This window comes from Acartia tonsa, chromosome 4 (assembly GCF_053477335.1).
Source record: "Acartia tonsa isolate MP-2025a chromosome 4, ASM5347733v1, whole genome shotgun sequence".
Classification (NCBI taxonomy): domain Eukaryota; kingdom Metazoa; phylum Arthropoda; class Copepoda; order Calanoida; family Acartiidae; genus Acartia; species Acartia tonsa.
In genome coordinates this window covers 1,622,405-1,635,400 of record NC_137263.1, presented here as the reverse complement: position 1 = coordinate 1,635,400, position 12,996 = coordinate 1,622,405, and the positions used below count along the sequence as shown (strand labels likewise).

General features: G+C 31.5%; 2 protein-coding genes across 3 annotated transcripts in view; one reads left to right on the top strand and one right to left on the bottom strand.

Annotated features, from left to right (window-relative positions):
- LOC145315639 (succinyl-CoA:glutarate CoA-transferase) overlaps positions 1–12,464 on the top strand; it is a 44,589-nt gene extending 32,125 nt beyond the window's left edge. Inside the window, exons 8-16 of one of the 2 annotated variants that reach the window (XM_080155628.1) lie at positions 259–369; positions 700–793; positions 1,118–1,160; positions 1,660–1,771; positions 1,961–2,029; positions 2,390–2,516; positions 9,087–9,164; positions 9,648–9,713; positions 10,915–12,464. In XM_080155628.1, coding sequence (XP_080011754.1) covers positions 259–369; positions 700–793; positions 1,118–1,160; positions 1,660–1,771; positions 1,961–2,029; positions 2,390–2,516; positions 9,087–9,164; positions 9,648–9,713; positions 10,915–11,001 — 787 coding nt within the window. In that variant the 3' untranslated portion in view covers positions 11,002–12,464. Of the gene's footprint in view, positions 1–258; positions 370–699; positions 794–1,117; positions 1,161–1,659; positions 1,772–1,960; positions 2,030–2,389; positions 2,517–8,232; positions 8,293–9,086; positions 9,165–9,647; positions 9,714–10,914 lie in introns of those variants that run through there. The other variant, XM_080155629.1, reaches the window with a different exon arrangement.
- Positions 4,113–8,225, bottom strand: LOC145315645 (speckle-type POZ protein-like). The gene is made up of 2 exons (XM_080155638.1): positions 6,988–8,225; positions 4,113–4,584 (listed from the first exon to the last, which is right to left on the bottom strand). Exons 1-2 carry the CDS (start codon positions 7,739–7,741, stop codon positions 4,364–4,366), a joined length of 975 nt encoding a protein of 324 aa, XP_080011764.1. The 5' UTR covers positions 7,742–8,225; the 3' UTR covers positions 4,113–4,363.
- Positions 12,465–12,996: the final 532 nt, after the last annotated feature.

Genomic DNA, 12,996 nt, shown 5'->3' with positions numbered 1-12,996 from the left:
AACCCACTTGCAATTTTAGTTTTATAATTTTCAAGGGAGAAATTTTTACGATAGGTTGGTGGTACCCCACCCCCAAAATAGTTATTAACCATCCCAGGATCTATAAGAAACTTTACTGTAAAGGAGAATAATAACAGTTAGGCGGTCAAATGGAATATTACTAATTAAACATTTTTATTATCCTTAAAACTCCTCCAAGCCTCCCCCCAACATCCCTCCCAAAATTAATAGCTATGCAAATATTTTTTTTTATTTTAGGGGTGGTTATGACGTCATCGCAGCATCTATGGGAGGCCTGACACACGTGACTGGAGAACAAAATGGCGGACCTATGAAGGTCGGCGTTGCCATGACTGATCTGGCTACTGCGTAAGTTTCTTCTTTTTAGGGATACAATGACAGCTTAATTGCAGGGAAATTTATCTCTACCCTCAAAAATGAAGAAAAATAAATACAAGGATTCTTCTGACATGTTTAAAATAGGAAGTTGAAGATAACAGCGCGTTTCAAAACCATATAATCCAATTAAAAATCACATTTAAACAAGGAAAGGGGGAATTATGATGTCTATGCAACGCCCTCTTCTCTTTATATTTTTGACATGCATAAGGGAAGTTCTTTTTGTAATTTGTTGTGCTTTTCATATTCCTGTATTTTACATAGTTTTAAATAATCTAATTTCCCTTCATCATTTTTCAGGTTGTATGCTCATGGAGCCATCCTGGCAGCCCTGTATCAGAGAGATAGAACAGGACTGGGTCAAAAGATTGACTGTAATCTTCTCTCCACCCAGGTTAGGTTAATATAATCCAAGTAGTCCTGTATCAGAGTGACAGAACAGGACTGGGTCAAAAGATTGACTGTAATCTTCTCTCCACCCAGGTTAGGTTAATATAATCCAAGTAGCCATGTATCAGAATGAAAGAATAGGACTGGGGCAAAAGATTTACTGTAACCCAGAAAAGATCAATATAGTCCTTGCAGTACTATTACAGCTGTACATCAATGTAGTTGTTTAAAAGATTGGCTGATATCTTTTCTCCATGTTTGAGCAGAATGATAAAAAAGTAAAGTTTTAAATTCTAATGATATTAAATGAAAAAAGAAATATTTTCAGGTTTCAGCAATGGTTAATCTGGCATCAAACTATCTCAATGCTGGTAAGTAACTTTTATGTAAGATTAGGGGTCATTTATCTGCATTGTTCCCTATCAAACCTTATGTTTTGTCCAGGTATATTACCAGCAAGGTGGGGCACAGGTCATGCCAGTATTGTTCCCTATCAAACCTTATGTTTTGTCCAGGTATAATACCAGCAAGGTGGGGCACAGGTCATGCCAATATTGTTCCCTATAAAACCTTATGTTTTGTCCAGGTATAATACCAGCAAGGTGGGGCACAGGTCATGCCAGTATTGTTCCCTATCAAACCTTATGTTTTGTCCAGGTATAATACCAGCAAGGTGGGGCACAGGTCATGCCAGTATTGTTCCCTATCAAACCTTATGTTTTGTCCAGGTATAATACCAGCAAGGTGGGGCACAGGTCATGCCAGTATTGTTCCCTATCAGACCTTATGTTTTGTCCAGGTATAATACCAAGAAGGTGGGGCACTGGTCATGCCAGTATTGTTCCCTATCAGACCTTATGTATTGTCCAGGTATAATACCAGGAAGGTGGGGCACTGGTCATGCCAGTATTGTTCCCTATCAGACCTTCCCAACCAGAGATGGTCACATCACAATTGGCTGTGGAAATAATTCACAATTCAGGTGATTAATTTTTAAAAGCTACTCTTTTTTCTATCATATAAATTCAAAAATAAAAATAAATTGAAGTAGATGGCCAAATTATTATAATAATAATTAATTATAATAATTAAATAAAACATATGCTTTTTTAGAAACTTTGAAATCAGATAATTTTAGGAACTACCTAATTTTATAAAAATTTCATTTTAGGGAATTGTGTGAAAAGTTAGAATTGTCAGAATTACCAGAGAATCAAAACTTTAAAAGCAACGAAGACAGGTCATTTAAAAAAATTCAGTTTACTAAAATAGCTACATATTTTGGCTCACAGCAGGTTTAAGCAGGGATATAATTGATGAGAAAATGACATATAAATTGATGTAAATCCCCAATGATGATACCAAAAATTGCCCCTTCTATAGATTACAATCAATGGTTAACGTGTAGACACTCAACTTAATAAACCAACCAATCAAAATTCAATAAAAGTCCCCAATGTTGTTAAGCCAACAAATAAGAAAATGTTATTATAAAACTTTGGGGACTAGTGTAAAAAGAGCCTAATATCCCCTTCCTCCCTGAGGTTCTAAGCTAGTTCAAATCACATTACTGACAAATTAATAAAATAATATATTTTAGAGTGAAGAATCGCGAGCTGCTAGTGGGTATAATATCCAGTAAATTATATGAAAAGAAGAATGATGAATGGTGCCAGATATTTCAAGGTTCCAGCTTTCCCTATGGACCTGTTAATAATATGAAACAGGTATTAAAGCTTTAAAGGAAGCATGCAAGAAATACATCGATCTAACTGCTGAAAGACTGCCTCAAGTAGACCTAACTCCCCAAATTTGAAGAATTCAGCTTTAATAACAAAAAAGTTGTAGGCATTTTAAAATGACGTTTTATATGGTACAATGAAAATTTTTAAAGATTTTTATTGCTAATGTTGGAAATTTTATAATTAAACTACAAATCCTGTAAACAAAAATAAAAGCTTATTTTCGTCATAAATTTAGGTTGTCAGTATTTAATAGGTAATATTTTTACAATAAAAATACCCATTTCATAGTCAAAATCATTAAAAAAATGAAGTTTAACGTACGTTGTACCGGGAGTACTGTAGTTTTTTTCAGTCAATCAGAAGACTGAATCACCTCAACAACCAATCACAACCGAGCTTGTATTAGTTTTATTTGTTTCCGCAATGATTTTACGCTTACAAACGCAATTTGAACTGAATTTTTTTCAGAGATTTTGACTATGAAAAGTTGTGTTAATAAAAAAATAATCAGTTACCAGCAACTTAAGTTTCTGACGAAGATAAGGCTCTATTTTTTTGTATAGGCGACGTAATCTAATATTGAAATTTCTGTTATGAGCAATAGAAATTTTTCAAAATTTTCATTGTACATAAAATATAGGTAATATTGTAATGCCAAGAACTTTTTTTGTTTTTGGAGCTGAAAACTTTATATTTGGGGTATTGGGTCTATTTTAGGCAGTCTTTTAGCAGTTAAAACGTATTATCCGTGAAGTAACCTTTTAGTCAAATGATCTCATTAAGTCAAATTGTTCTCAATTATGACCAATCGCTCAGAATATGTTGATGATGATCAACTTTATGTTATGCATTGGAAATTTTTTATTCAGACCCACTACCAACACAATCAGTTTCCTCCAAATAAACCAAATCTGTCTGAGTAATTGTCATATGAAAATGCTTTTTTGTTCGTCTTCTTTATAACTTCAATTTTTATTTAAAATAGTTGCATGAAGTACATTTAAGAAAACTGATTTCAAGTGTAAGTTACAAGTATTCCATCAAACATGTATAATTTTGTATTACAATAAATAACAATAAAATAAACATTACTAAATTAGACGTCATGCTATTTTTGTGAAAATAAGCCAGCTATTTTCATAAAATATATTCAATAATACGATTTTTAAGTCTTGATATTTTTAAAACTACAAGGTAGAAAGTTTAAATTCTTTCAAATATATGCCCTATAAATTTAGTTTAAACCATTGAACATGAAAAAAAAATGCAGTAAACTAAGTTCAACTTTAAATGCACTTCATGCAACTATCCCTTGGATTCTTTTGGGAAATCATTTCAGAAACAAGCAGCAATTTCTCACATTTTTTATTACTTTTCTGAAAAAAATACATACAAGATTATCAGGTAGATAATGCCATTTTTATCACAAGATTATTCACAAACTTAATTTTTTCATTTCGGCAATTAATGCTAAAATAGGGCTTATATTATGTACATTGAAATGCTTTAGTATATAATTATGTAGACTGTATGCTTTCCTTAAGGTTTAACGTTTATATAATTGCTTTTACTGTTTGATTTTCTCTTCTTTCATTTCAATAATGTTTTGTTTAATTTGCTCGGTATTTTTCTATTTAAGGTGAATTATTAGGTACAATTTTTTTTGTCTTAAGCCTAACTAACTATTTAAGATTAAACACAACACAGCTTCTATTGAAAAGATTGATCTTTAAATGCAAGTTATTTGGTAACCATAATTTACATACATACATAAATAAAAAAAAAAAAAAATATCAATGGCAAAAAAAGTAGTTCATCACAAAAAAGAACTAATTCTTTGTTGGATTAAGTGCTTTCTTCATGATTTCTATTACAAGCTCCTGGGAGACATTCTTCAGCTCAGGTCTCTCCATAAAATCATTGATATTCTCAACTATATAGTTCATAGCTGCTTCTCTTAACATCTTCGAGTTATGTCCATCAGCCAAATTCAGGTAGGATATGGCATTCTCATTGGTAAGATTCTTCACCATGTAGGTAGTGCACATATCTAAAAAAAAATCAACAATTAGCTGTATTTTATTGTTTTTTAGGTGTAGTATATTTTTTGGAAACTGTTTTGAAGGCATCTTTGACCTATACTAATTAAAAGGGGACTATCCACGAACGAGAGCACATGATTCTAAGTACCTTCCAGCATTGATCCTAAGTATTTTCTTTCAGAATATAATAGGTCACCATATAACATTAATGTATTAACGAGAAAATTTATGTTTCACCATATTTTTTTAGGTATTTTAATTGATTTTGAAAACTTTAATGAAGCTAATTCTTCTAATAAAATGGATATTTGATGATACATATGCGAATACTCGTGTTATATTGATTGTAAATTAATCCATACTAGCATTAATTTAAACATACATATGAGATATAGTAAATGTGCTTTTAACTTTTTAAAATTTTTATCATTTGACAACATGGACAATTAAAGACACCCCGAACTCAACAAAACGTTTGATAGAATTTTGACTAAAAAACCTGAACATTTTTTTACTTTTCTTCAACTTGAATTGGTGAAACATAAATTTTCTCGTCAATATATTAAGGGGGGGGGGGGAAGTTTTGACACATTTGCGTAAACAGGGAGTATAGGCTTTATCTTTGGACTGAGAGTATAGGTTATTAGGGATAAAATCATTCTTATATGATGAACTTTCCCAAGTTTTAAGATTTTTTGGATAGGCCTCCAGGTTCCGGAGCTCTAGGCCTCCAGGTCCTCTCTGTACAGGTAAAATGAAAAAAATTTTTTTTGAAGAGTTAGAAGTCAACTTATGAAACAAAATATGCGTTTTTTTCTTCAAATATGTGAATAACATTCAAAAATATGCATATTTTGTTTCATAGGTTGACTTCTAACTCTTCAAAAAAAAATTATTTTTTTTATTTTTACCTGTACAGAGAGGACCTGGAGGCCTATCCAAAAAATCTTAAAACTTGGGAAAATTCATCATATAAGAATGATTTTATCCCTAATAACCTATCCTCCCAGTCCAAAGATAAAGCTTATACTCCCTGTTTACGCAAATGTGTCAAAACCCCTCCCCCCCCCTTATTAATAGTGAACTATTATATTTTGAAAGAAAATACTCAGGATCAATGCTGGAAGGTACTTAGAATCACGTGCTCTTGTTCGTGGATAGTCCTCTTTAACTATCATAACTGATTGAACTGATTATTACAGCGTTTAGTCCGGTTTCAATCAGAGACAACAAGCAAAATAAATCTAAAAAAGTATTTGGGAGACAGATAAAAGGTCATCAATTCTACTATGTGTTGCCCCCCAAACGACAGATGAAAATCACATTAGAGGTTTCATGTTTTTTTTGGAATTAATTTCGTTGTTAGTATAAGCTGGTTTAAAGGGCGAATATAGTTTCAATATGATATGAGCTTATATGAAAGGTGCCATTACATACTTTTAAAATATCTATGTTAAATTTAAAAAATCAAAAAAATCCTTAAGTAGATTTTACAATTTTTGCTTTTACTTCAACATATGATAAATGAGAAAGTCAACAAAATCGTTTATTTTACCCCTTTACAAAACTTTTTTTGACTAGTTTTCTTAAGTTTAATTGATTATTACATTGGCATGCATCTTAATTGATAATTAAAGTGTTTATTTTTTTTATATTATATACTATTTTATTGATTTTTTAAAAAGCATAAAATTTTTTTTTCTGTATAAAGATCAATGATTAATTCTTGATGATATAATTACCCTAGTACGCATTTTTCAACACACACACACAAACGCCCCGATCGCCAGATTTTCTCCAGAAAAAATATAAGAAAAAAAACACTATTCATCTATTATTTTTGTCCTCTTTAAATTAATTATAACAATTACCATATAATTTTCATACTTACATGAAATAAAATTTCTCCTGTAAAGGTTTTTTTTAAAAAATAAAATTCATATACTTTACACTTTGTTGGGGAATATTGTCAAGGAAGAAACAATCCACAATACAAAAAAATAGATTGATAACTGGTTTCCACTTTTATTACGACTATCATTTAACGAAAGCTTTTTAATTCAACCTTAAACCGAAGCCTTGTGTGATGCTAGGGTGTTTGGAGTTCTTAGGGAACCACACTTATTACATAAATTTATCCTGAGAATGTTCAGGTTTTAAGCTATAACAGACTTATACATTTGGATATGTCAATATCTTAAAGTTACTTATAATCTATGGAATTGCACGGTTTTTTTGAGCCCATATTATATTCAACCTATATTCGCCCTTTAAATCCTCATTGTGGATATTTTTTTTTATTGAAGAAGAAAAATAATTAGATTCAATATCTAACTTAAGGAAAAAGACAATTATTAGTTAAAATAATATAGAAGTACTTACCCTAGCACTAAGTAAGACATACAACCTACCTTTTAAACTCTCCATCATATACATGTCTGCAGCTATAAACAAATCAGCAACATTCTCTTTCAGTTTCTTTACTTTGCAACTGTACATGAAGGTGATAAGATCCTGCAGTACTTCAGGCTCCATGTCGTTAATGTTGACAATTCCAGTCTGGTTCTCTTTACAGGGATTGGTAAACATAGCTTGGAATACAGAAGATCTTGATGCTAATATAGCTTTGTGGCATTTAAGCCTTATATCTTTACAATGTATTTCAACATCAGAGAAATCCTCATTAGATGTCAATTTTTCTAGGTCAACGACTAGGCACATAGTAGGATCTTTAGGTTTATTTTTAACACCGTTCAATTCAACCAAAATTGTCAGAGTTCCGTTTGGTAAAACAATCTCTTTATGTGATTTTAATTTATTAATTTCAACAAACTTGGGAAATCCATAACCTGTTTTGCTGTGGAAAATGCGATGATAATCTTTACAAACTTGAAACAGCTTTTCATATTTATCTAGAATACTCAACTTGAATGAAACTGTACACTTTGTGCCATCAACAAGAATAAGGTATAACCCAACCCAATCTGCCACTGTACTTCCCTTTGGATACAGCTTAAAAACAAACTTTTCCAGCATTCCCTTTTCTCCAATTAGAGTGAATTGAGGGGATTCAATAAAATTTCCATAATTTACATTCAAATTCCAGAAGTTTTGGATTTTCCATTGAAAACTTGGCATTTGACATATAGTACCGAATCCAGGCATTTTAGAGGGATGGTTTTCTGAAAGAAAAAATCTTTTGTTTGGCTTACATTTTATAGGGAGGTGTTATTGTACACCTCAGTTTAATGTTGTTTTCATTACTGGCTGCTACGTCCCTAGATGCCCCTTCCACCCTTTTTAAATTTTTGTTTTGAAAAGAAAGAAAAACTTCTTTTATGGGCGATTATTCTTTGGAGGGTCGTGGCTACCTTCCCTAAAATAGTAATAAACCTTCCCAGGACCTAAAAGAAGCTACATTGTAAAGGAGAACCATGTCAGTTTAGTGGTTGCCAAGATCATTCCGTACAGACAGACAAACATCCTATCATTGAAAATCTTTCAAAATTTTTATTGCACATAAAATGTCATTTTAAAATGCCAACAACTTTTTTGTTATTAAAGCTTAAGGCTTCAAATTTGGGGTATTGGATCTACTTGTGGCAGTCTTTCAGCATTTAAAGCATGGTATTTCTTGCAGGGTTCCTTTAATACAGGTATTTGAGGATGATCAAGTGAATTATAATAAAATATTAAAATAGGGATTTGAGTATGATCAAGTGAATTATAATAAAATATTAAAATAGGTATTTAAGGATGATCAAGTGAAGTATAATAAAATAATAATATAGGTATTTAAGGATGATCAAGTGAAGAATTATAAAATATTAATATAGGTATTTGAGGATGATTAAGTGATGCATAATAAAATATTAATATAGGTATTTGAGGATGATCAAGTGAAGAATTATAAAATATTAATATAGGTATTTAAGGATGATCAAGTGAAGAATTATAAAATATTGATATAGGTATTTGAGGATGATTAAGTGATGCATAATAAAATATTAATATAGGTATTTGAGGATGATCAAGTGAAGAATTATAAAATATTAATATAGGTATTTAAGGATGATCAAGTGAAGAATTATAAAATATTGATATAGGTATTTGAGGATGATTAAGTGATGCATAATAAAATATTAATATAGGTATTTGAGGATGATCAAGTGAAGAATTATAAAATATTAATTTGAGGTATTTGAGAATGATCAAGTGAAGTATAATAAGATATTAATATAGGTATTTGAGGATGATCAAGTGAAGAATAATAAAATATCAATATAGGTATTTGAGGATGATCAAGTGAAGTATAATTAAATATTAGTTTGAAGTATTTGAGGATGCTCAAGTGAAGAATAATAAAATAATATAGGTATTTGAGGATAATCAAGTGAAGTATAATAAAATATCAATATAGGTATTTGAGGATGCTCAAGTAAAGTATAATAAAATATTGATATAGGTATTTGAGGATGATCAAGTGAAGAATAATAAAATATTAATATAGGTATTTGAGGATGGTCAAGTGAAGCATAATAGAATGGCGCAGTCAATTCAGCACTCATCATTAGGTCAAATATCTCAGGTAAGGTTTTTGCAGAAAAAAACGGGGCTTTCCCTTCAAGGCCCCAGCAAGCACAGTAGATCCCCTTTTTGAAAAAAAAAACAATTAGAAAGGAGGGGGTTCTTTATGCCCTAACTACCTTCACTGCGGGGCCACCTTGAACCCAGCAACCTAACCTAGCCAATTATTGCAAGAAAAACAATTTACACCCGTTTGGAGAGGATTTTTTGGGGGGGAGATAAATTTTTTTACCAATGAAAATGATCAAAAGTCCTTTTTTTCTATCTTTTATAGGTAACAATCATATTGCAAGCGAAAATATAATATTAGATTTTTAAAGAGGAAAAGTAACTTGAAATACCTACATAAATTGAAATCTACACTATCATTCTCTATTTGGAATCTCTAGGACTGAAGAGTAAGACTCCCTTCCACTTATTTATACAGGTGGGGGGGGGGGGGGTCTTATTGCCCCCTTTTTAAAACCACCAATTTTATTCGTAGGTTGGTCCGGCCGTGAAATACAGTGAGGCAGATAATCAAATTAGAACTCCACCCCCAACTTTAGGAAAACATTTACACATTTTATAACCTTATATTAAAGTGTGTGTGTTTGTCTGTCTGTCTGTACTGAAGGATCTCGCTAACCGTTGAACCGATATGGTTCTTCTTTACAGGGTGACCACTCAAAATTTACAAATATTTAGTACATAAAAATTTTCATATAGTACCATATAGTACACAAAATTTTAACTAATGTAGGACCATATAGTACCAAAATTTTAACTAATATAATACCATGTAGTACCAAAAGGGAGGAGGCGGATGTGCCACTTTTTAAAACCAAAAGTAAAACATGCATGATCTCAGCCCATAAAAGAGTTACAGCTCTAAAATTCTGCACAGCAGTTGTTTTTGTTGTAAACAATATGGAACAGTGAAGAAACGGCGGCGAGACCGCCGCTCCCGCTGAAAGCCGCCGTTTCCCGCCGAATATTTTTTTGCCTTTTCTCGCCAATAATAGACAATTTTCAATCATCTGAGATAAACTTTATGAAATTTCGCTTATATTTTCACTTGAAACTTGTAAGATTTTATACTTTTTATTATTTTTAATATTGACATGTTTGAAATTAAATGTTAAAAGTGTCAAGTGAAAATATAAGGGAAATTTTTATGAGAAAAAAAGTTTATCTCATATGATTGAGAACTGTCTAATTTGGCGAAAAGTGGCAAAAAGTGGTTCCGCCGCCATTTCTTCACAGTTCCATATTGTTCTCCACAAAAGCAACTGCTGTGCCGAATTTTAGAGTTATAACTCTTTTAAGGGCTGAGATCATGCACGTTTTACTTTTGGTTTCAAAAAGTGGCACATCCGCCTCCCCCATTTTATTAACTAATATAGGCTTTACAATGTACACCTCATAGGTCATGGGAAGGTATAACTATTTACCACCACCCTCCAAAATCACACCTGGGGGTGAGTCGAGCTATTAGTCACTCCACCCCCACCCCAAAAAAAAATTATAAGTTTATATGCTCTTTTCTCAAACTTCATAATAATTTGTTTTACAAATACTAGCAGCTGCGCCCCTAGCATCTAGTTATTTTTAATCGATGGGAATTGATGGAAAGAAAAAGAACATAAAACCATCGCAAGACTTAAATCTAAATAATAAAATAGCCTGAAACAATCCCAGGACCTAAGTTAAGCTTCCCTGTTAATATTAAAAACAAAACTTTTAAATAAATGTTAATTTAAAATGCAGGAGAGCACACAGATTTAGTTTTGAAAGATATTCTGCACATGACGCCTCAACAAATACAAAAGTATAGGAAACTAGGCATTGTTGCTTGAAGCATCACTGAAAATTAAAATCTGAATATCATATTAGGAAAGAAAATAGTTATAATGTATCGCATCGTATTATAGACAGTTCTCCGTAGATAATAGAATTAAAAAATAATAAGATTTAAACCAATTTTTTTTTAAGACCAGAGGGACCAATGCCCAGGCTACCAAAACTGGTATTATTTTTATGTTCGTGGAAAATTGTCTATAATACGATTCGATTCTTTTATGAATAATTCAATGTTAATTTTGTATGTACACAATGCAGCTTTTTTCACATATGCTTTGTCAGAGAAATAATTTATTCCTTAATGCATTTATCAATTTTTATTGATGACTGGAGGGAATTTATGCTTTACCTAACACTTTTACAAAAGCGCGGATCTAGTGCAGTTCACGGTGAAATGTTCCACAGTGGGATCTTTTGCCAAAAAACGGGACATTAAGGGTAGACAAAAGTAAACATCAATAAAAAAAGCTTGTATTTGACGAAATGATGTAATTTCTTTTGCTTTAACTCAAAAATAACATAAATTTTGCTCCTGTTAACTTCTAATGTGCATTTGGTAAGTACATATGGCGGTTTTGGAGGAGCGAAGCTACCCTATTTTTAAAAAATCTATAAACCTTCATAACTTTAGTTAGGATAGGAATATTTTAACAAAATAAACGTCTATGTAAATATTTCTTCAATGCAAACAATGTTTGTTAACATGAATATAGCGTCAGGTGCACCCAGTTCGAGTCCCGGCATTTTTAGGTAGGTCCAGTATAAGTAAAATAGGACACTAATAAGGCATGTTTTCTAATGTTTTTTTTTACAGATATAAACAACAATAACATAATTTTCAAAACACTTTTGATTTTGTGTTAATACCTTTATTCTAAGTCTAGCTATCTTCATTTAAAGTTTGTATAAGAATATAAACATAATTGCTTATATTATATTCTCTCTCAAACGTATATTTCTCTCTCTCTCTCAGACGCATACATATATAATGTTTTTGCAATATTATAATTAATCCCCGAATTTGAATTTCTGCTGAACCAAAACCAGTTAGAAATACAATTTTTTTTAGAACACATGAAATTTAGCAAATTTAATTGCTAAAATAAAAGTATTTATAAGTCATCTTTTTTGAAGGACTCCTTGTTCCCTTAAATGTCCATTAAAACCGCGAGAACGGCAAAAATCGTTAAAAATCACACTTACGGCGGCAAATAATGGCGAAACGGTTGGCCGAAGGCAAATAATGCATAAGTAAAGAAAGTTCCGCCTTAAAAAGTTAGAAAACATTGCAGAAATGACTTTGGGCTCTAAAATGACTCCTTCCCCCTCTAACGAGGGAAAATTTCAAATTAACAAGAGCGAAATTGTTCAAACCATGCAATGTAAAATGCTCAATTACTCAAAAACGGCCGGGAGGCCCCAGGTTATGAAAACTGTTTTAAACACAATACATGTTGCATATTCAGGGTGGCCACAGACTTTTTTTCAAAATAGTATAAAATAGTATGCAAAAAAAAAGTAAATAGTATGCAATAGTATGTAAAATTTTTAAAAATAGTATGCAAATTTTTTAAAAATAGTATGAAATAGTATGCATTTTAAACAAAATAGTATGAAATAGCAAGCATTTAAAACACTATAGGGCCTTAAAATGTTGGTTAGCTATCAGTAATTTGAAATGTCCGTCTGTCCGTATGTCTTAGTTGGGGGAAACGTGATTTTCTCGGCTCCTATAAAAGATAAAAGGCTGAAATTTTTAAACAACATTCCCATTATTAAGGAGCACAATTAACTATAAAACATCAATGGTGGTAGGACCGCTTTTTAGCAGGTTTTAGGCTATTTTTGTATTTTTTACATTTTTCTCCATATCTTTGGTGTTTATGGTCCGATTTCCAAAATTTTTTCTGTTATAGTATCAAAATTAAATTTCCTGTCGTTTCAAGAAAACATTCATGACGGTCAGACTGCCTTTAAGCAGGTTTTAGGCT